Source organism: Centropristis striata, chromosome 5 (assembly GCF_030273125.1).
Source record: "Centropristis striata isolate RG_2023a ecotype Rhode Island chromosome 5, C.striata_1.0, whole genome shotgun sequence".
In the NCBI taxonomy this organism is placed as follows: domain Eukaryota; kingdom Metazoa; phylum Chordata; class Actinopteri; order Perciformes; family Serranidae; genus Centropristis; species Centropristis striata.
In genome coordinates, this window is record NC_081521.1 from 35771004 (window position 1) to 35795297 (window position 24294).

A 24294-nucleotide genomic window follows, 5' to 3' on the forward strand; every position below is an offset into this window, starting at 1 on the left:
TAAGATAATGGTCTATGTCAAGTGTGGGACTTAAGTGGATTTATTATGCCTAAGTCAAAATAAAATGTGACTTAGGCAATTATTTGAACATGCCTTTGTGACTTAAGCAAGATATGGTAACACTTTATTTTGAAGGTGTCTACATAAGAGTGACATGGGATGTGTCATGAACATTAATGACACTCTGAAGTAACATTAAAGCTCATGATACTTGTCATGTCATGTTTCTGACAGGCTTGTGTGACTCTTATGTAGACACCTTCAAAATAAAGTGTTACCATATCTTGCTTAAGTCACAAAGGCATGTTCAAATAATTGCCTAAGGCATTTATTCAAGTTACATAATTTACACACAGTGTTATTACTATGCCAATACCCATCCTTTGTTACATCCTTTTAGAGTGAAATGATCAATAAATGTCATATGTTACACTTTTGGTGACGTTTTTTGTGTTTCCTGCAAAACTTGAAAAAATGAGTTAGGCGATTATTTTAACAGGGCGACGCTGTGTAATATCAAAGATTGTGCAGACTGATAAATCATTCCCGCATCAATATGAGCTGCGCGGTGTCTAGTTTTTCCAGCGGACGTGCTCACTGCCTTGGAACATTCTCCTCACTGTGCATGGATGTGTGTGTGTGTGAGTGAGTGTATGTTTGTGTGTGTATCTGTATGTGTGTAAGCTGTCTCCTCTCGTGCTGGTGACGACTGACTGGCTGCCACCGAGTCTGACGGTGAACAAACGGGATTATTATTCAGAAAAGAAAATAGAAAAAACGCAACAGGGCGATACTTTGTGTGTGACCCGTCCCGTCGGTCCGAAACGATGAGCCAGCCTCGGCCGGACGAGTTCAAGCCTCCTCCGGAGTGCCCGGTCTTCGAGCCGAGCTGGGAAGAATTTAAGGACCCCTTTGCTTTCATCAATAAGATCCGTCCCATCGCCGAAAAAAACGGCATCTGCAAAGTCCGCCCGCCTCCGGTGAGTGTGATTAATAAAGCGGTTATGCGGGATTAGTGGACCGTTCAGACGGCTGTAGATGGACCGAGCCGTCGGGATTTAAAGGGACTGTTCAACATGGCGGATGCGGCTGTGTTCATTCTTTGTGCTGCTCACAGATAGCTAGCTCCCATTCCCGGTTATTAACGTCCCCACAGCGCCGTTTTTGGTCGGTTTAAAGCTCCTGAGCAGCATTAAAGATGTGTCACCGTATTAAAAGTGGATCATAGTCGCGGTCCACCGTGTGTCAACAAAGCCTCAGTGCTGTGTTCATTGAGCTGCTAGCCAGCTATGCTAACGCTAGCTCAACAACCAACCTGTCATAATTCAGTTCTGACATAGGAGGCTATGCGGAAGCCATTCTCCTTCATCTGCGTAGAGTAGAAGATCATGATGAGCAGATAGCAATCATGGATGTTATCACTTGCTATGTGTCCTTTTAATGTCCTCACTTCTCCATAGGTTAATTATTTGTTGAAGAGCATCATGATGCAGTTGGGTCAGTCAGTGTGCATCCATCCATCTCTTCTCAATCATCTGCCAGCTGCTAATGAATATCTGCAGCAGTGTGTGTTTGTTTCATGGCTCAGGTTGAATAAATGCCCCATTTAATGGTTTGAGTGTCATGAAAATTGCCCCATGATTGGACAAGAAGTGCACTGGGTTATTTAAATATAAGACCACAATTATTGTTAATAACAAGTTGTGGCTTTTGAAGTTTCAGTTCAACTCGCCATATTTCACAATATTGGAGCTGTGTTGCATGATATAATGATTTAAGTTCCTTGGAAGATGAGCCACTGTTCATGTATGAGCCTGTGTTGTAGGGTGTTGTCCTCCATGTTGGCTTTGTGGTAAGCTGGGCTGGTGAGTCTTCCATCTGGCCATTTTGTGTGCCAGTGGGGGATGATGGCTACTGACTTTAAACAAGAACTTGGGTCTTTGCTCACTTGATGGGATATTGTTGTCTTATTATGTAAGGCTGTGTTTAGTATTGACACCCATATTGATCTGTGTTGTGAGTTATAAACTGAAAAGGATCACCGTGTACTTTCAGGCCTTGCTCTTAAACCAAACTTGATTTTACCATCAATTTCAAACCCAGCAACCATTTAGTCATAAGCCTCTTTTATCTGCTTAATTTAAGTTTATTTAAAACATCATGGGTGAAGAATATGAATTTCTAATATTTGGGTTTATGCTTTGAAAAACAATTGTCACAAGGGGGACCATCTTCAAAGGAATAATAAATATATTTAATGATATAGCAACTTATCAAAGCAAGTATGAAAATCATAAAAGCAAAATACTAAATAAATATCGTGGCTATGTGTTTTGATGACCTTCATGTGTCATTGTGTGTATTTTTGTTGCTGTTTAGGGTTGGCAGCCTCCATTTGCTTGTGATGTTGACAGACTTCACTTTGTTCCTCGGATCCAGAGGCTCAATGAACTGGAGGTGGGTTTAATCAAGCTGTGTTTGTGTGTTTACATCTCTGCTTGTGTGTCAGTATTTAAAAACTGTATAATTGGCCCTTTTTTTTACCTTGTGCATGTAATTACCTGGTCCATACAGGCTACACATATAATAACACAAAGATTAGTAATGTTATTAATGCTTTGTGATGTTATTATGTAACAATGGATGAATTGCAAACTGCAACGCGTAATTGTTACTTAATCCAAACTTTAAAGAATTAAACTGAAATTGCATTTATTCATTTACTTATTCATTTAAATAGGACCCACTACCCTGTTCTTGATTTTTTTTTTTTTTAAATCCAGCCTGTTCAGATTATTTTTAGCCCTTATGTTATTTTCCCCAGTGATTGCATTGATTTTCCTCGAAAACCTGGACTCGTTTAATTTCCTTGAATTTAATTTGTTTGTGGCTGACAAATATTTTTCAGGCACAGACGAGAGTCAAGCTCAACTTCTTGGACCAGATTGCCAAATTCTGGGATTTGCAGGGATGTACCTTGAAGATTCCTCATGTGGAAAGGAAGATTTTGGATTTATATAAGCTAAATAAGGTTGATAATTGACATCTTTGCAAATTATATGTTTATATATATATATAAAATTCAGTTAAATAAGCACCTTACCCTGTTAATGTAACTCATCTGTCATTTCAGCTGGTAGCAGATGAGGGTGGATTTGACATGATCTGTCAGGACAGGCGATGGACTAAGATTGCACTACAAATGGGTTTTGCCCCGGGCAAAGCTGTTGGCTCACACCTGAGAGGGCATTATGAGAAAATTCTGTATCCCTACAATCTGTTTCAGGCTGGAGCAAACCTGCTGGTGAGTTGGACTCATGCATCATAATGACAGCATCTCTTGTTCTTGTAACATTTGGCTAATCTGTAAACAAAACCCTAATAATGCTAACTTATATGTTTTATTACTACAAATGACTTAATGTTAAAATACACCTTAATTATGCTAAAATATGTGTTTCACTTTGAACAAGAAGAAATGGATACAAGTGAAGATTTAAAGGAATATAAATACATTGTGACCATAACAATAAATGCAAACAAATGCATTATTAGGACATGCATGTTATATTTATATTTTATGTTGCATTTTAATTTGAACTTGTGACTTGAATGGACTTGTGTTTTTTACAGTATGAATTTATGCTCTGGTGTCACGTCATGTAATAGCATTTGTACCTAAATATCCCCTAACATGTTGCAAGAGAGCTTATCCAACAATTGGTGTCATGTGACCCTTCGGCAGGTCACTCTAAATTGTTTAATTACCCAAGCTCTTTCTTGCCTCAGGCACCAGAGCCAGTTTCCAAACTGATGCGTTTGGAGGCTGATCCTGAACTTGAAAAGGTATGTTTGTGCAATTGTTGGAAGCCACTCGGTCTCACAATTAACAAAGAATGCATGTTTATCTATGCCTGGACAGGAAACTGCATGACCAGTTTCTTGTTGTAATATTCACAGGCAGGGTATGAATTTAAACCATCTTAAACCACCATTATCTAGTTTTACAGCAAAAGGATCCCCTCACCTTTTGCTAGCTCTATGAGTTAATCTACACTTCAAATGCATCTTTGGGCACATTTAGAATACAATTCTTTAAGGCAGCAGTCAACAATTAGGTGTTAATTAATTATCAGTTCAAATATTGGTGTTGATTTTCTCTTCTATCAAGTGCTGCTATAATTATTAAACCGACAACTGACAGACAGCACATTAACTTCTGATATTTTTACCTGTTCACTGTGCCTCAGTTCAGATTTGTCTTTTGTGTTCTAATTTGGCATGTTCCCCTGAGTGTCTGTGCTCCTGTTTGGGTTGATCAACTGTAACTAACAACATCCTCTTATGGCCTTTTTTGTCCTCTGGCTGTTTAAGTTGACACTGTGTTTATTCCAAATGCTGAATTGATAGAATATGTCCCAGTCTTTCAGCTACACTTGGTAGCAGCAGATAGCTCCTATTGTTACTGTTGGTAAACTGAAATTAAGACAGTATTTGGACATACAGGTATTTCCAGTTCGGCACACATGTGTGTTTTAATAGCCAGTAGGATGTGGTTTTAACTGGCATGCAATTTCCTTCAGTGTGTTCAGAAGCCTATCCAGCCAGTGGAGAGCAAAGTAAGCACGGAGAGCATTGACACCAAGGAGCTCAAACTGCAGGATCAGGCTCAGAGGCAGACTGCCCAGACGCCCGACACCGGCCCTACCGCTCGCAGGGCCAAGCGCATGAGGTGTGAGGTACGTGTTGTTGGAGAGAGCCGCATAACACCTGACGAAGACTCTCCACTGACTGACACAGCTCAGAAATCTTAATGGCTTTAAGATTCTTGCAGTTTAACTTCTCACGTTTACTGTAGGCCGCCTGTGTGAAGACAGAGCCGGTTGAGCCTGGAGACAACAAGCCGAATCTGAGGCGGAGGATGGGTTCTTTTGTTGCCAAGCAAGAACCAGGTCAGACTCCACATCCACAAGTGAAAAAATAGCTACACTAATTGCATTTTCAGTATTTATGGTATCGATTCACCCTAACTATCCGTATTTAGCATTCCAAATTATTTATATTTTTTTAATATTTGTTTATTTATTCTCTGTAATTTCACTTGAAACTGTTGTTGTTCCTTTTGTTAAAAAAAAAAAAATATATATATATATATATATAATATATATTATATATATATATATATATATATATATATATAATAAAAATATATAAAGATATAGATATAAGATATAGAAATAGGCTTTATTATTTAATTTAGACTATTTATTAAATTACCAGAAAGCTATTTCATGATATTTATTGGAGATATGAAATTAACTATATCGGGGTAGAAAATGTATATTTAAGTTATAATTGACAAATATTTTACATTAATAAAAAAAGAAAATGTTCTTTTAGCTGCATATACAACTTTTTGTCGTTTTAGCATCAAAAAACCTTTATTAAATGTTTGTATACTGCTTATAAATGCTAAACAGGGGTGCGTAAAATCAAGTTCATATTTAAACACAAGTGCAATGCTCTGTAATGTAGTGGAGTTTGTAATGTTTCCTGTTGTCTTGCAGAAAAAGAGATTCCCATTCCAGTGAAACAGGAACCAGTTGAAATTAAAGAACCAATAATTGAACCCGAAAAAGTCATAGTCAAGTCACGGTACAAGAAATTCCTCCCTCCTCTTCTTCCGAGTCCAGTAAGTACAAATGTCTTTTTTCTCCTTTTTTTGGTTGAGATGTACCTGGGTGGTTGACGTGAACTCAAATTCAAAGTGAAAAAAAGAATAATTCAAAAATATATGTCAAATGACATACAATTATATTCCCTTATATGTGAATAATTCAAAACTGAATGTGTCCATTTTCCAAATCTTCATATATTTAGCATATTATTAACTTTTGGTGTGGTAGTCCTAAAATGTGTCCACCGGTGCAACAAAATAAAGAATGTCATTATTTAATTCAGAGAATGTTGGACAGATAAGATAGATAAGCCCAAGGCATATTAGTTATGAATATTTTTATCAATTTACATTATTTTCAATGATCAATCAATGTAAATTGATTTAAAAAAATTTAGATCAATACTTAAACTGCGTTGTACCAAAGGACTACCTTAAGACGACCAGTTCCAACACTGCACGGAAATAGTAATATTGTGAAAATATTTGAGACAGAAGTGATCTTGTGTGCAGTCCACCTGCTCCAGAGATTCTTCTGTCCTTCCTGATTCTGGAAGGACCCCTCTCAGTAATGGGGTGGTCACATTAATGCCTGTTTTATATCGACATAATGACGTTGCTCCAGGAGGACACCAGTTTTGTCGACAAAATGTAATGTGTCATAATAACTCTACATAGGGACCTTAACACTTATATCCTCTAGATTCATTAAGTAAACACTCATATGACATTCATTCAAGTATTTTAATGTATTTAGATTAATTTTTCATTAAATTACAGTTGTTTTAAGATAAGTAATGCTACAGGTCCTTCTCAAAAAATTAGCATATTGTGATAAAGTTCATCCTTTTCCATAATGTAATGATAAAAATTTAACTTTCATATATTTTAGATTCATTACACACAACTGAAGTACTTCAAGCCTTTTATTGTTTTAATATTGATGATTTTGGGGAAAAAAGTAAAGAAAAACTCAAAATCCCTATCTCAAAAAATTAGCATATCATGAAAAGGTTCTCTAAACTAGCTATTAACCTAATCATCTGAATCAACGAATTAACTCTAAACACCTGCAAAAGATTCCTGAGGCTTTTAAAAACTCCCAGCCTGATTCATTACTCAAAACCGCAATCATGGGTAAGACTGCCGACCTGACTGCTGTCCAGAAGGCCATCATTGACACCCTCAAGCAAGAGGGTAAGACACAGAAAGAAATTTCTGAACGAATAGGCTGTTCCCAGAGTGCTGTATCAAGGCACCTCAGTGGGAAGTCTGTGGGAAGGAAAAAGTGTGGCAGAAAACGCTGCACAACGAGAAGAGGTGACCGGACCCTGAGGAAGATTGTGGAGAAGGGCCGATTCCAGACCTTGGGGGACCTGCGGAAGCAGTGGACTGAGTCTGGAGTAGAAACATCCAGAGCCACCGTGCACAGGCGTGTGCAGGAAATGGGCTACAGGTGCCGCATTCCCCAGGTCAAGCCACTTTTGAACCAGAAACAGCGGCAGTAGCGCCTGACCTGGGCTACAGAGAAGCAGCACTGGACTGTTGCTCAGTGGTCCACAGTACTTTTTTCGGATGAAAGCAAATTTTGCATGTCATTCGGAAATCAAGGTGCCAGAGTCTGGAGGAAGACTGGGGAGAAGGAAATGCCAAAATGCCTGAAGTCCAGTGTCAAGTACCCACAGTCAGCGATGGTCTGGGGTGCCATGTCAGCTGCTGGTGTTGGTCCACTGTGTTTTATCAAGGGCAGGGTCAATGCAGCTAGCTATCAGGAGATTTTGGAGCACTTCATGCTTCCATCTGCTGAAAAGCTTTATGGAGATGAAGATTTCATTTTTCAGCACGACCTGGCACCTGCTCACAGTGCCAAAACCACTGGTAAATGGTTTACTGACCATGGTATTACTGTGCTCAATTGGCCTGCCAACTCTCCTGACCTGAACCCCATAGAGAATCTGTGGGATATTGTGAAGAGAAAGTTGAGAGACGCAAGACCCAACACTCTGGATGAGCTTAAGGCCGCTCTCGAAGCATCCTGGGCCTCCATAACACCTCAGCAGTGCCACAGGCTGATTGCCTCCATGCCACGCCGCATTGAAGCAGTCATTTCTGCAAAAGGATTCCCGACCAAGTATTGAGTGCATAACTGAACATAATTATTTGAAGGTTGACTTTTTTTTGTATTAAAAACACTTTTCTTTTATTGGTCGGATGAAATATGCTAATTTTTTGAGATAGGGATTTTGAGTTTTTCTTTCCTTTTTTTTCCAAAATCATCAATATTAAAACAATAAAAGGCTTGAACTACTTCAGTTGTGTGTAATGAATCTAAAATATATGAAAGTTTAATTTTTATCATTACATTATGGAAAAGGATGAACTTTATCACAATATGCTAATTTTTTGAGAAGGACCTGTACCTAGTACAGTTGCACCGGTGGACAAATGTCATTTTCAAAACAGAATATTTGCATAGTTGAAGAATGATACTCATTGTTTGCAGATGGATTAGATGTAGAAGAATGAACTGCATATTAAAACATTAATTTTAATGAAATATTATCAAATTTTAGTAATATTTGTCACTGGGAACACAAAAATTGAGCGTCACGTCAACCACCCACCTGCATCAGAAATTTCCTGATCAAAAATGGACAGGCTTGTTAGTTTAATGCATCACTAGAAGCTCAGCTCTGATCACTTAACATTAAACTTGTGCTGTAAAATTGCCTTTTGTTTGTTTAAAGTCTGTTTATAGAAACTACATTAGCTTGTTGTCATGGCTCTGAAGATGTGTTACAAACTCCGGCTTTTGTTCTCCAGGTGGATCTGGTGGTGTGTCTGGTGTGCGGCAGCGGGGGAGACGAAGAACGTCTGTTGCTGTGTGACGGCTGTGACGACAGCTACCACACCTTCTGCCTGATCCCTCCTCTGCCAGGCATCCCCAAAGGAGACTGGAGGTGTCCCAAGTGTCTCGCTCAGGTGAGGAGAAGCTGCAAAGTCTGATTAATGTGACGAAAAATGTGAAACGTGATAAATGTGACTCTTGATTAAGTGCTAGTTTTCTAATCTAGTCTACTCCTAAAAGGGAATGACTACAAGTATTTATAGTATTAAAAGCAAGGACTCCAAAACACATTTAACATATTTGTTCATTGTTTTTTTTGTTGTTTACCCACAGGAATGCAACAAACCTCACGAGGCATTTGGCTTTGAACAAGCATTCAGAGACTATTCCCTGCGTGCATTTGGACAAATGGCTGATGCTTTCAAATCCGACTACTTCAACATGCCAGTTCATGTAAGGAGAAAATCTTTCAGAATAAATCTTTCAGCCCTTCCTGCTGTGAGTATTTATTAAAATTAAAAATGCGTTTTTCGTGTATTCATTACAGATGGTACCCACAGAGCTGGTGGAGAAAGAGTTCTGGCGTTTGGTGGGAGCCATCGAGGAGGATGTTACTGTAGAATATGGAGCAGATATTGCCTCAAAGGAGTTTGGGAGTGGATTCCCTATTCCAAATGGGAAATTTAAGGTTTCCCCAGATGATGAGGTAAACCAGTGAAACAAAGTGGTCATAAACGCCACCCAAAAGTATTAAAGATTGTCTGTAGAATCACGGTGGTCCGTGGTCACGGTAGGAAAAATCTTAAAAAGCAGTGTGAATCCTCATAAAATACCTCAGAAGCTGTAAAAACCTTCCACTCAAAAATATGTTTACTTTAGTTTATGTCTCCAAAAAACCTAGCTTGACAATGCTAATCTGTATTCATCTGTATTACTCTACTGAAGGGGGATATATCCATGCACTTCCCTAAATCTGAGATTTATATGTACACAGACAAACTAGATTAGTTACACCAATCCATCAAAGGCCAATCAAAAGCTGCAGAAGAAGCCTGAGACCTCCAGTGCAAAGTGGACTTGTCACCACAGAGCAAAAACGTGCTGTAACATGATGGCAGATATTATTTTATGTTTCACATAACTAACTGATAAAGAAACAGGTATTCATTTGCATTATATGTGGTATTAATATTACCTGCAGAACCTTACCTTACTGTGTGGCAGTTGTATTTGACTCTATCAGATAGCATCAATCTAATATAAAGTGCTATGAACAGTATATTACTGTGTTATTAAAATGTCATCTGTCTTGCAGAAATACCTCAAGAGTGGCTGGAACCTCAACAACCTGGCGATGATGAACCCTTCTGTACTGACTCATGTGACAGCTGACATCTGTGGGATGACGCTGCCGTGGCTTTATGTTGGCATGTGCTTCTCCTCCTTCTGCTGGCACATCGAGGATCACTGGAGCTACTCCATCAACTACCTGCACTGGTATTTAAGTGTTAATGGCTTTTTTTTGGATTAGAGCTCAGAGATTATTCATGGCGGCTGGTGTTGCTAAGTATTCAGTCTGTATCTTGCCTAGTAACGACCTAAATCCTACTTTTATCTTATTAATTATCAGGGGAGAACCGAAAACCTGGTACGGAGCTCCTGGTTTTGCTGCAGAACAGCTAGAGGCGGTGATGAGGAAACTGGCCCCGGAGCTGTTTGAGTCTCAGCCTGACCTGCTGCACCAGCTGGTCACGATCATGAACCCCAACACCCTGATGGCCCACGGTGTCCCAGTACGTAATTATGCAGCTTATTTGGCATGAACCGGTGCACCGCTGCCACTTTCACAGACAGGCAGCTGGTCTTTCAAACAGGAACATAAATCATCTTCTTTTGTCTCTGCTGCCCTTTAGATTTACAGAACAAACCAGTGTGCTGGTGAGTTTGTCATCACGTTTCCCCGAGCCTACCACAGTGGATTCAATCAGGGCTTCAACTTCGCTGAGGCAGTCAACTTCTGCACTGTGGACTGGGTATGTTTAGGAAGAAAAACAGAAAATATTCACATTCAAAAAAGTTGTGATCAGAAAAGCTGGAAGTTTTATTTTATCTTCCTTGAATTTCATGCATTACTTGCTCCTGTATATGTTGTGGATTTGACACATCATGAATGAACTGTCCCTTACAACTATTATTTCCTCTCTGTATCACCAGATGCCTCTTGGCAGGCAGTGCGTTGACCACTATCGTATACTGCACCGGTACAATGTGTTCTCCCATGATGAGATGGTCTGCAACATGGCTTCGAAAGCGGGCACACTGGATGTGGTCCTGGCCTCAGCTGTCCACAAAGACATGGTTTCCATGATTCGAGATGAGCAGAAACAGAGAGAGAAAGTGAAGAAAATGGTAGGATAGTGTAGTTTTTAATATACTTCTACACCATTATACTGTGTATTGTTTCTTGATAAGCAAACAATAAGGCAGGATGTCAACATTATGTGTAAAAATATAAAATAGTGTGTTGCTTTTACAATGTAAGGTTTGTTGATGTCTTGCAATTCAAGGGCCATGTTAATATAAATACAGTGTTAAGAGATATCATGTTCACTCAAATAAGCAGGCTCACTAATTTGCTTTTAACACCCTTGTTGTTGTCTCACACCTTCAGGGGGTGTTGCATTGTAAGGAGGCAAGATATGATAACCTCCAGGATGACGAGCGGCAGTGTGCCAGGTGCAGGACCACCTGCTACCTGTCTGCCATCACCTGTCCCTGCAGCCCTGGAGTCCTGGTCTGTCTGTACCACATCAACGACCTCTGCTCCTGCCCCGTCTCCAACTACACACTGAAGTAAGTCCCCCTGGAGCTGATGCAGTGCACACTACCTGTGAGATGTTTAAATGTAATGAATAGTGAATATTCTGGGCCTCCTGAATTCCATTTGTGTGTATAATTAAATGCGTGTATGTTGTGTTTGCTCCTGCAGCTTCAGATACACACTGGACAATCTGTACCCCATGATGAATGCAGTGAAGCAGCGAGCTGAACAGTATGATGACTGGGCCTGCCTTGTGACAGAGACTCTAGAGGCTAAATTAGAAAAGAAGAAAGGTAAGCAGCTGGAGCAAATAAAGAAAACAATGCATTAAAAGACCCTACCAGTGAAATACTATCCCCTGATATTCTCAAACCATGCAGCCATATCTTAGCTTTTATAATACTGATTGTTGGAACTTCCTAAATGATGTTCATGTCATACACCCACTTTTTTTTTTTTGTAACTTATTTTTTATTCATTTTTTCCTTTCAACAATTACAGTGTCAGGGCACATCATACATACATGGTCATACACTCATTCTTATATCAATGTCCTTATTGTTCAGTGACAATGGTGGCGTCCTCTTCTCATCTTCTGTAATCAGTCCATTTTTCACATTTATCCTCAAACTGTGACTCTTGTAGTCTCAATTTATGAGTGATTTTCTCATACACCCACTTTTAAAAACATGTTTATAACACACAGTATTTAAGATTTAGCTCATGAAACATTCTAAAAACCTCAGACTAATTTCCATGATGGAGATAGAATTTCATGATGACACAATAGCTTTGTTAAACAAATGAGTGGATTTTGATAGCATACTAAAGTGAAGTGAAAACAACGGCCCCTGAAAGGTAGATAAAACACATTTTAAAAGTTAGGTGTGCCGTGCATGAATAGGTGAATAGTCGTCAATAATGAAAGTTATGAAAACACGGGCCGAAAATCAACTAAAGGTGATGTGTTTGTTGTCATTCCTGTATAATTTGTGTTATTTAACCCGCTTGGATTGAATGCAACGTTGTTTTGGATGATCTGGTTGTTTTTAGGACACGTAACCGATGAAAGGCAATGAGATTCACTGAAACACATGTGTGGAAAGCGAATGGGGGGGAAAAACAAAACAAAACTTTCATGCCTTCACATGGAAGAATTGACAGAAAATAGAGTTGAACAGTGATGGGGTCATCTAAAAAAATAGAGGCCGAATTACAGTTTTTTAGAAAACCCTCAGGTTTTGTGAGGTTGTTTTGAAACAATGCTGAGGTTTTAGAGGGTGTTTTTCTAGGCAGACTTTGGTCTTAATGGGTTAAACTGTGAATGTTAAGACTGTTATTAACCAGGTGATCTCTCCTCAGGCCTGCCAGTCTTTCGCTCACTTGTTGCTCAGTCCGAGACCCACCTGTTCCCTGACAATGACCTGCTACGTCGGCTCCGTCTGGTCACAAAAGATGCAGAGAAGTGCTCCTCGGTGGCACAGCAGCTATTGAACGGCAAGAGGCAGACCAGGTAGCGTTAAAACACTCTACTACATCAGCTAAGTTTATAGATTAGCTGTCTTCTCATTTCTCCACATTTCCTCAAGTCAAGTAGTATCAGTGGCTTAATGGGGTTCATTTCTTTAATTGATTGGACGCTCTCTCCAAGGTATCGGTGTGGAAGTGGGAAATCATGCAGCCAGCTGACCGTGGAGGAGCTGCGTTCATTTGTGAGGCAGCTGTATAACCTCTCCTGCAGTCTCCCTCAAGCCCCCATGCTGAAGGTAGGCTATTGAATTAGTATTGATTCTTGAATTTTTCATTTTTAACAGAACCAGACATTCCCTGACATATAGGACCTACAATAAAAAAAAAGATCATAAAAAAAAATAACGAAAGAGACATTTACAAAAGGGAGGATTTGTAGCATACAAATGGTATTTTCGGTAGCACTCATTATAACTTTCAGTTCAGTTTCAGTTCAGTTCAGCTTTTATTTCGAACATGTGCGAGTAACACAACAAAGTAAACACAAAAACAAATACATCCAATGAGAAGTATCAAAACAAAACAAAAAATAGCAATAGTCAAAACAAACGCTGTAATGTGAACGCAACATGTCCGAAAAGGAGTAGGATGAAGCATATGCTTATTTAAACCTACCCCTTCTCCACTACTCAATTAACACTTTTTTTTCCCCCTAAACATACATATTTAAATAATACATATTTACAAAAAAAATAAATAAATACTTTTTTTTTTTAAATAAATAGATTACATAAACAAATACATGAATAATTTATAATTTATGAAAACACCCGGTTGTTAAAGCCCTTCTTCCTCCCTGTACCTTGTGAAAACCATGTGTTTGTACCGCTTTATTAGACCTCTGTTTTGTTACAAAAACACATCTCACATGGTTAAACATAGGTACAGTGTAATAAAACCTTTGCAGTCATATAACTGCTTTCTACATCTACAAAGATTTCTGTGGAATATAATAAATGTGATTTTGATTAATACCAATATCAGCTATGTAAAAGCACAGATTTTTTATTTTCTGTGTGTTTGAATTGACGTCTTTCTTTAGGAACTCCTGAATCGCATTGAAGACTTCCAGCAGCACAGTGAGAAGGTCCTGGCCGACGAAGTTCCCAGTGTCGCTGAGATCCAGAGCCTTTTAGACGTCAGCTTCGACTTCGATGTGGAGCTGCCTGAGCTGCCCCTCCTCAGAGTGAGGCTGGAACAGGCCCGCTGGCTTGAGGGGGTGCAACAGGCCCGCGCTCAGCCTGCCACCCTGACCCTGGAGACCATGAGGAGGCTTATTGATCAGGGAGTCGGCCTAGAGCCTCATCCATCAGTGGAGAAAGCCATGGCTCGCCTGCAGGAGCTGCTCACTGTGTCGGAGCACTGGGAGGACAAGGCGAGCAGTCTCCTCAAAGCCAGGTGAGGGCAGCAGCACCTGACCCATAGCAGCGTTGGCATCTAAGCCACAAGGTGGAGAAACATAACCGAGAAGACGTTGTGATAGGTCATCCTGCTCTGTAAATACCTGTTACTTTCTGTCCAGGTATATGCACTGATTGTACGTGAATAATGTTATATTACGTCAGTGCTCCTGATTTTGCTTCATTTTAATTACAGCTAGTGCAAAATGCTGCTGCTAGAATATTCAACAAGACCAACAAAAAGTGAGCATCATATTTAGTTCTGCCCTCATTCCATTGGTAATAAGTGCTTTTCAGTATTAACTGTCACAAGTGCTTTTCAAAGGCTTTAATGGCATGGCTGTCAGGAATGTGCATCTTTTTCTGTCCATTATCAGTAACAATAATTTCAAAGCAGACCTTAAATTTCTGTATTTTCCAAAAAGGTTGTGTTTAAGTTTACTGCAGCCTTGAATTTTGGGTTGCGCAGAATAAAAAACATTGTTTTTAATTTTATTTTCTAGTGTTTTTTCCAAAGCTGTTTGACACTTATCATGAATTTATATTCCATCTCAAGAGTCTGAGTTTTAAAAGTCCTTAAAAAACAAAGTGTACAGGAAATTTTAAACATTTTTCAAAGTGCTGGTTGGAAAAATAATTTCAGAAAGCTTCCTGTGAAGATGTCTGAAGAAACTGCCACAGTTGCAACAGTTGTGTTATGGAGTAGATGCAGGTGTTTTATCAGTGATACAGTGTGTCATTTGTGTTTTCCTGCCTACCAGACCACCACACTCCATAGAGACTCTAAGTGCTGCTGCTGAGAAGGCGTCCGGCATCTCCGCTTACCTCCCAAACTGTCTCCTTCTGAAAGACACCATCATAAAAGCCAGCGAGTGGCTTCAAGAAGCTGAGGAGTTTCAGGTTGGGACGCACTTGACATCTCATATCTTTAGGGGTTTGTTAATGGATATTATTCTTTGTATAGGTTGATTCTGATTGTAAACCTTTTTTCAGGCCAGTGGTTCCACACAGATGATGGACAGCCTTTCTGACATGGTCCTGCGAGGACAAGCCATTCAAGTCCACCTGGAGCCTTTAGACCGACTGGAGTCTTTAATGGTAGAAGTGCAAGAATGGAAAGAATCTGCAGCTGCAACCTTCCTTCAGAGAGACTCAACACTGACCTTACTGGAGGTAAAATCCCACAAACTTTAAATTAATAATGCACTCATCATCTCACTTACTCTTCATGTCCACTGGACCTGATTCCATTACAGCTCCTTTTAAAAATGTACTGAAAATGCCTTTCAGCAGCCACATTTCTGATGTCCTTTGAGTTTAATATATTACTGATCACATTTGCAGCTTGTTTAGACATAAAAACAGATGCTGTACTTTAACCTTCTGAACCCCACACAGTTTTCAGTCACATTTTTTTCACTCTACTCTCTGCAAAATAAAAGTCCTGCTTCTCTATGGAAATGGCACAATCATGGCTGTAAGTGGAGAGAATCCAAAATGTCTTTGTGCAGTATAATAGGGTCATAATGCATAAGTAATAAAAAAAAAAGGCTAGTTGAATGTCTTTATTCATTTATTTACATAAAATGGAAGCTAGGTATACAACATTTTTCTGAGCCCACAAGTATTACCAATATTGGAGCCCCCACATGCTGTACATATTGAACTACTTACGGTTTTACAACCTCTTCTCTCTGTCTTGTATAAACAGACTGCAATTCAGTCGAGGTTGCACTGAATTCTTGTCATGTGACAACAAGTAACAGTTTATTTTTTATCTAATTTTAAATTTGTCATGTAGAATAAAGTGATTTTTAGGATATATATATATATCACAATTTAAAGCTTTTATGTTGTTATTTTTCCTGATAAAAGTGTTGTTTTTTTAAGACATGCCATTCAATCCCTGCAGGGAGGTTGTGGGGTTCACAGGGTTGAAAAGAACTCTTATCTTTAGCTGGGATAACTCATTTTAAATTTCAAAATAGCCAATCAGCAGCACACCAACTTGAGAATGACTGGCTGGTTAACATGTAGTGTTTTGGAGCAACGGTTAAATCGAATTTAGTTTCCTTTGTCTTACTACAAAATACTTGTTTGTAAATGTATAAAAGAGACCAATCGAGTCATAAGTTCTGTTGCATCAAAACAAAGTATTTATCATCACAGATGGCAGGAGAGGACATACTGGAGATTTAAAGACAGTGTCTGCCACCTTCATGCTCTTGCTTTTGTTCTATCTCTCTCTATTTTTGCTTTATATGCGTAAACAAAGTCAGTATCAAATTACATTTTTAATCACCAATAAATACTGGCATATATATTTTACAAATGAATTTCACACACACAGATATGTGAAATGCTCCGGACTAGAAAAACAGAGGTGGTGGATGTTAGCCTTTTTAATCCTGTGGGCCTGTTAGTGCAAACAACCTAAAAGTTACTTTGTTCTTTGCAGGTCCTGTGTCCAAGATGTGAAGTTGGAAACGTTGGTTCTCCAAAGAGGAAGGCCAAGAAGGTGAAAGAATCGCCGAAGAGTAACAAAAAGAAAACGCCAAGGCTCAACACTCTCAGCGATGTGGAGAAAGCTCTTTCAGAGACCAGGGATTCTACCTCTGCAGTAAGTGAAGTAATCCTAAAATAAATGTGTAATCAGAGGGTGGTAGTCATTTGGACTCACAAGCTCTCACTATCGGCAAACTGACTCAGTCTGTATTTTATTCACCAGATGGCAACTCTGGAGGAGCTGCGGGCGAGGGAGATGGAGGCTTTCTCTAATCTCAGGGCAGCTAATGAGTCAAAGCTCCTTCCCACAGCAGACTGCATGGACCTGAAGGTGTGCATCTGTCAGAAGGCGCCCATGGGTGCGATGTTACAGTGTGAACTCTGCAGGGATGCTTTCCACAGCGTGTGTATCAGAGACCCGTCAGACTCCTGCGAAACACAGCCATGGCTCTGTCCGCAGTGCCAGCGTTCAGAAAAGCCCCCATTGAACAAAGTCGTCTCTCTACTCACATCTTTGCGGCGTCTCGGGGTGCGCCTGCCGGAGGGCGATGCACTGCACTATCTGGTGGAGAGGACAGTTAACTGGCAGCAGCGAGCGCAGGAGATCTCACAGTCTTGTAACCTACCAGAACTGGAAGAGAGACCAGGAACTCCTCCCACTTTAACCCGCTGGGCATCAGGCAGCCATGATGCTCACAACAACACTCAGGTCACTTTTCATCTCCGTGTGACACTTTTTGTCGCAGTTGACTGAAAAAAGTATAATGTGCAAATGTTAAGTTTGGGATTTGATGTTTTTTGTACAGGCTCCTTGTTTGACTCCGGAGTGGAATAGGACAAGCCATGCTCAGACCGTCTTCTACACCGAGCACAGATGCATCCCGCTGCAGGGTGGGTGGCACCTCATTATAAACTGCAGAGTTGTTGGTCTTTATAGATGATTATTGTTTATGTTCTGGCTGTTTTTCTGTGTGACAGGCCTAAGTCAGGATCTGGAGGAACTGATGGTGGAGGGGCTCCTGCTGCAGGTGTGTCTGCCAGAGGTCCAGAGCCTTTTTCACGTTTTATTGGACCGAGCCAGCAGCCAGCACTTAGACAGATGCATGTCGCCACCACAGGATGAGTCCACAGACTGTGACACACACATGCAGTTTAACTCTCAGGGAAATAATCAACCACTGAACCAGGTACAAACAAGTCCAATAAAGTGAGTAAAACACTTTAAAAAAAACTGCCTCAACGTTAGTTTTAATTTCTTTCTATTTTCAGGATGATGTCAGTGATGTGAGGGAAACTATGATTGGCGCAGAAAAGAAATCAAAGCGGCATCTGGAGAGGGAAGGATTCGATGTAGAGCGCAGGGTGAAGGGCAAAAAGCACTCTCACAAAAGACAGAAGATGAATAAAAAGAGGCCTGCCTCAACCTCGTCCTCTCCGCGCTCTGATTTCTCCCAGTCTGATGACTCTGATGAGGAAATGGCTGTGTGTCCGGCAGAGAGGTGTCAGCTGCCAGAGGGAGATGAGGTGAGAAAAACGACAAATGATTGTGTCAATGTACATATGGGCCTGTTCGCAATGTTTAAAGACAAACTTTAAAAAAATCTTTTAAGATCAAAGAAACTGAGAAACTTAACCTGGTGCTTAATCCAAGCAAATAACTATGGATTACATGACTATTTGAATGTGAGTGGTGTCGCTCAAACTGAAAAAACACCTGACTCTGCAGCTCCCCTCAGCTCTATAGAGCATTTCAGCAAACTTACTTATCTCTCATAGCATTGTTTTCAGCTGTAGTAATCAGCAATATTAGTTAAAAATCCCCAAAACAACTCAAACCTCTGACACAGCAACCTACCATGCTGAAAATGTTAAATTTGGATGAAGATTTCGATTGTGCAATAAGGCAGGCCTGCTTCTCATAAGGTCATATCACATAGTAGACATACATTTTTATGTTAAGTTTTCTTTTGCAGGGATTTAGCTATTTTAAAATATACATATAGTTTGTCCAGCAGAGCGCACTGCAACTAAAAATGTGGTGGCAGGAAACAGAAGAAGAGACACAAAGCTGCATATATTTGCCAACATAAGCCACAATGTGTTGAAAAGACCCATTACAAACACTAACAAAAAAGTAGGATAAACATTTTGGAACTTATAACATCAAACTCAAACTACTCATCCTGCCCATGCATTGTAGATAGGATTATCACAGTAACTTTCCAAGATTATATTTCTATTAATGAATTATAACGTATATATTTACAAGAATATTGGCTGATATATATCAATATCACAATTTTTTTTACTCCATCCATCTTTCCCAGTAATCCAGTATTGGTCATGCTCTATTTATATTGCCTTAGTGCAGAGATAGGATGGGTTTAGCCAGAACTTTCTCCATTGCTGGCAAAGCATTTAAATATAGTGGACAAATATCTGGCTATGTGAGACTAGTACAGACTGAAAACAGAACTAAAAGAGAGTGAATATTGGACTGACATTGATCAGGTGGGCACAAACACAGCTCGAAATAAATAATGGTGTTGCTCTGTAACTGCTGGGTGTATAAATAAGCAACTGTTATAAATTAAATGTATCCATTTAAAATTTGATGCTCATAACCAAATGGCCAAACAATCAGTTAATGCAGGTTTAATGTCATTCTATTCTCCCTCATGGTTAAAACAACGTGTGTTTTCCTGCAGGTGGATTGGGTCCAGTGTGATGGCAGCTGTAACCAGTGGTTCCACCAGGTCTGCGTAGGCGTCACGGCCGAGATGGCAGAGAAGGAGGACTACATTTGTGTCAGGTGTACACTGAGCGATGGACAAATGAGTAAATGAAGAGATGGTAGAGGTTTTTTTCTGAAGGATGGCTGACGTCGGTCATCAGTCTGTTTATTCGAGCCACCAGTCTGGATGCGTCACCTCTCCCCTCACCTCCGTCACGTCTGTCCAACCCTTTTGTAACAACGGTGCTATCTCCTCTTTGACTTGTTGTCCAGAACTATAATGTTTAGTTATTTTTTTGTATTTTTACATATATATATTATATATATTTCTTTCTTCTTATGAATTGTTTGTGGTTGTCTAAATGAAAAAAGAAAAAAAAATACACAGGATGTGAAGTGTGCCGCATGGGATTCCATTACATCGACGCAAAAGGAGTCTTACGTCAGTGAAGAGGGTTAATCATGGGTTAATATAGTCTCCTCTGGAACCTCCTTGCATGTTAAACCAGAGCTAAGGGGACAGAAGTCACAGTTTTCATCCCCTATCCCCCGAAAAAAATGACTATTACAATTCTTTACTTTGAAATCCAGTGTTTAGTACATGCATCTTAATATAATTATTCCCATTTTTTTGTAGAATAGGTTTATTTATCTGAGCAATAATTTTTGTCTGAAACAACTTAATATGGCTTGATCTCCGCTGAGTTGTGTTGGTGCTTTCGCGATGGTGGTGTGTTGTACAGAGAGCTACACAGATGGATGGATTACATCTGTGTTGTGGCGACGTAGCGCTGCTGGCATGTTACCACCACAGCATGTAACCCGGCATTGGAAACTGAGGGGAAGACTCGGGGGTAGCTGAAGATGTTACAAGTTTATATTGTGGAATAAAGCCCTTTTGTTCTATGAAGAAGTCTCTTCATTTCACTTGAGCACATGGAAGAAATAAACCACTAGATGTCCTCATAAACGTGATTTACAGGGAACACCATTAAGCTCTTCTTTATATCTAGTGCACCCTAATTATTCTCAGTGTCTCTTGTTGGTAACCAAGTGTTTAAAAACCACAAAAATAAAAATGTTTTGGTTGTGAGCATGAAAGGGAAGGATTATTTCCATGCAAATGCTTTGATATCTTCCTGTGTGTGTCAATAGATCGACAGTATCCAGAGACAAATGTAATGTTCTCTCTAATATAAGTATTTGCATCAATCCCAAAAGTCCAGTATGCATTGGGCTCCAGATATAATTTCTCTCCGCAGAATTATGATGAGTTAGTCAGAAAATTCTCCTGTGCCGGCACAGCACATTGTAATGGCAATGTTATTTTTTAAAAAAAACCTCAACAAGTTTAAGGCTTCGTGTTCAATGTGATGGATTATGATCCTCAGGTTTTCCCAACTCCCTAAACAAGAATTAATTTTATTAAATGCATCTTATTTTTTACTGTGGGGTCACAAACTTCCCTTATTTAGTTTTCTAACTCAAAGTCATGATAAAAAGTTTTTTCTTTGCTTAGTATTTAAGACTTGTTTTTTTAAATGACTTCAGGGAGTCTGCAGTGGTGAAAAATAACTATGAACATTAACTTAGATATTGTACTTAAAGGGACAATTCACCCCCTAATTAAAAAAAACACATTTTCATGTTTTCCTGTTTCACTTTCCTGTAGTTCTGTTTATCAGTGTATATTGTTTTGGTGTGAGTTGCCGAGTGTTGTAGATATGTGCTATAGAGATATTTGCCATCGCTCCAATATAATGGAACTATATAGCACTTGGCTTGTGTTGCTCAAAACAACCCAAAAATACATGTCTCTTTCTAGAAATCATGTCCCGGTTGCTCAAGAAAAATCCACAAATCTCATTTTAAGCAGTTTCATGTAGGAACTACAACCGAAAGAAAATAGCTGGTGCACAGAGAAAACAGGTGTGTGTGTCTTTTTAAAGTAATCCTTGGTTCAGAGTTCAGAGTGTCTGTTTGTAACACACCATGAAACAGTTGCTGTATACATTTGTATTTACTCACCACTTTATTTTAAGGCTGCTATTTAAAACTTCCGTATCTGCAGTTTATGATGACTGCTAGCTCTTTTATTAGTTTGTTTTCAATGTGAACAGAGACCTTTTGTTGAGTAACATGGCAACACTGTCCCCAGTATACAGTACATCAAATGATATTTGCAGCCATAAGTCATCTGATGATACAGTGCCTGTTGTCTGTCACAAACTCCATATTTAGCCAGCGTAATGAGGAAGAAATGCAGCAAGAGTTAACTCATCTAACCCATGCAGTCACAGGGTCCTGACCAGCTATGTGTCTTGTTCTTTCATGTGGGCTTCTGTCATGACATCAGTCACAGACACACAGTGACAGAATAAATATGAAAATATTAAGTGGATGATTAGTTAAAGAAGGAAATATTTTGATGCAACCAAATTGTGACACACCTAAGTGATTAAAATGTGCCAGAGAGACTAAAGAAATGTTAGCTAACCAGTTCTGTATGACACACACACACACACACACACACACACACACACACACAAACACACAAGCACACATATATATATAAATTCCCAAAATGTACACGGTTGCCCATAAAGTTGGAATAAAATATGTTTTGCTTTTGTCAAATCAAGTCATCGAAAAAGTTAAATTTGTGTTTTACTGGACGACCAGTTCAAAGGTATCCAATTCATATGGCAAGTACCTGTGAATCCATTCAGCAACAAGAGAATAACATTATATATTATATGTATTTTCAATCTAAAAATACAAAGAAACAGGAACACAAGGAACTCAGACTGATGCTTTAAACTACATAGATAAAAACAAAACAAAAAAAACAAGCATAGCCAAATAAACCTTGGATCAGATGTGATGTGATGTTAGAAAAACAAACCTTGCTGTTTGGTTTCGTTCCTGAAAAATGAAATCCCATCTCGCTGCAAATTTTAAATGCCAAAAGTGAACAAACACGAGAACCTGGGTGGCTTTTTAAGTCACACGGGTTTCATCAAAGCTCTTTTATATTATTGGATTCAACTTCAAACTTCACCTCAAAAATCACCTGCCAAACATCAGCTCTCAGTGCAGCTGTGCTACTTTTCATGATCAAGGCTCTTCCTCTCTCCGCTGCCTGTTTTCTTCTGAGAGGTTGTGAGAATCAATTGTGATTTTTCAGACGTTACAAGATGTGCCAGCTTCCTTAACAAGAATGTAAACAAAGTCTATCCTAAATGTCATTGTCAACAATGTTAGAGGGGAAAAAGTGAAAATGCACTCCATATAAGACAAAGTAAGTTTCTGCTCCACTGATCTTTTTCTACATTAAAGCATGCATCATACACACTAGGTTTAAATCTTTTTCAGGAGTCTTTTACAAAATAAATACACTCACATTTTTTTTATTCATCTGTTTGTTTATGATTACACCAGTGTATTTGAAAACAATTAGCTACTTTCCTGTTAGTAATAGACGTATTTAGACCCTTTGAGTCAGTAAAAGTTGCCATTTTACACTGTAACAATACTCAATGCAATACTATAAACTCCGTTTTGGGCTATTATTAGCAAAATATGTTGAAAGAATAAAAAGTAATAGCAATCAATGCAAACTGACTTGTTATACTATCATACATGTTTTGCTATTATTTGTATATGTTTTACTGACGCATTAATATATATTTATAAGCGTATTTTCGGCTGTTGACATAGAGATTAGATAGTGCATGGTGCTAAAATGCCACTAAAAACATTTACTCCCAAGTGCTGGAAGTGTACATTTGAGATATTTCTACTTAACTTTAGTTGTATATTATATTTGTCAAATATTATAGTTTTTCTTAGTCGCCTTGGTGCCTTTCTCACATCACTGTTATCATTTGCACAACCTCCACAACATTTAGTCATTTGTGCTCATCATAGTAGCAGTTTCTCATTCCTTCCAACAAATTGCAAATGCTTTTGGACATGCATCAATTGCTTGCACACAACTCTCTGCTGTTTTAAAACATTATCATTTGCTTATGTCATGTCAGTCAAAATTAATTACTCTTGTGAATGCTGAACAGTCATTCCATATAAAACTAATAGTCCTCATTTCATTGCTTGAGTCATTACATACAAAAATGTTGAACTAGTTGTCAAAATCTGTCAAGCTAATTTTATACATTTTTAAAATCTTTTTTTCCTGAATATGTCTCCTAAATTGAACAATTTCTCTCAGGTGAATCTCAGCTTTCTCTGATGAGAAGGGCTGTGTGAAGCATTAGTTGCAACCAATGATAAGCCACTTCTCTACAATCACTCAGAGATGAATCCCATAACCCCCACTTTACAAACATATATGAACTAAGCAGGACATAGTGTGGACTATTTCTGCAAATCTGTGACACAGAAATAGAAGGTCAGCCTCGTGGAGGAGGGGTGAGGGTGCAGGGAGGAAGGGGATGACATGTGATGATATCACAGCAGAGTCCTGCGGAGGGTGGATTCACCACTCGAGGTGATACTTTCCTCGCTGCATTGCCAGAGATGATATTGGCTGTGATGTAGATGAAACAATGTGGCCAGACAGAGAGGAACGTCTGGATGTGCACCAATAATTTACAGTGCTATGTATGTTGTACGTATGTTCAGTTCCAATATGTACTGCAATATTGTTTACAGTAGTGCACAGCTCTACCCAAAGGGTGTTTATGTTTGTTGTAAATAAGGGTGTATTTTTTCTTTTGCATAATGCTGTGAACAAATTAGAATTGCAAAGAGCATATG

The 24294-nt window shown here is 39.1% G+C and overlaps 1 protein-coding gene across 2 annotated transcripts; it reads left to right on the forward strand.

Annotated features, from left to right (window-relative positions):
• The first annotated feature begins 626 nt into the window (after positions 1 to 626).
• kdm5bb (lysine demethylase 5Bb) lies at positions 627 to 20428 on the forward strand. 2 transcript variants are annotated; one of them, XM_059332309.1, is made up of 28 exons: positions 627 to 980; positions 2380 to 2457; positions 2909 to 3031; positions 3134 to 3304; positions 3790 to 3846; positions 4584 to 4739; positions 4859 to 4952; positions 5568 to 5692; positions 8501 to 8659; positions 8859 to 8978; positions 9073 to 9231; positions 9841 to 10022; positions 10156 to 10318; positions 10439 to 10558; positions 10740 to 10934; positions 11197 to 11378; positions 11515 to 11639; positions 12709 to 12859; positions 12998 to 13112; positions 13919 to 14274; positions 15038 to 15176; positions 15270 to 15449; positions 16735 to 16896; positions 17005 to 17490; positions 17588 to 17672; positions 17760 to 17968; positions 18051 to 18305; positions 19490 to 20428. In XM_059332309.1, the coding sequence occupies exons 1-28, from the start codon at positions 828 to 830 to the stop codon at positions 19625 to 19627; spliced, it is 4638 nt and encodes a 1545-aa protein (XP_059188292.1). In that variant the 5' UTR covers positions 627 to 827; the 3' UTR covers positions 19628 to 20428. The 2 variants fall into 2 exon arrangements, with proteins under 2 accessions (XP_059188292.1, XP_059188294.1); XM_059332311.1 differs by lacking the exon at positions 3790 to 3846.
• The last annotated feature ends 3866 nt before the right edge of the window (positions 20429 to 24294 follow it).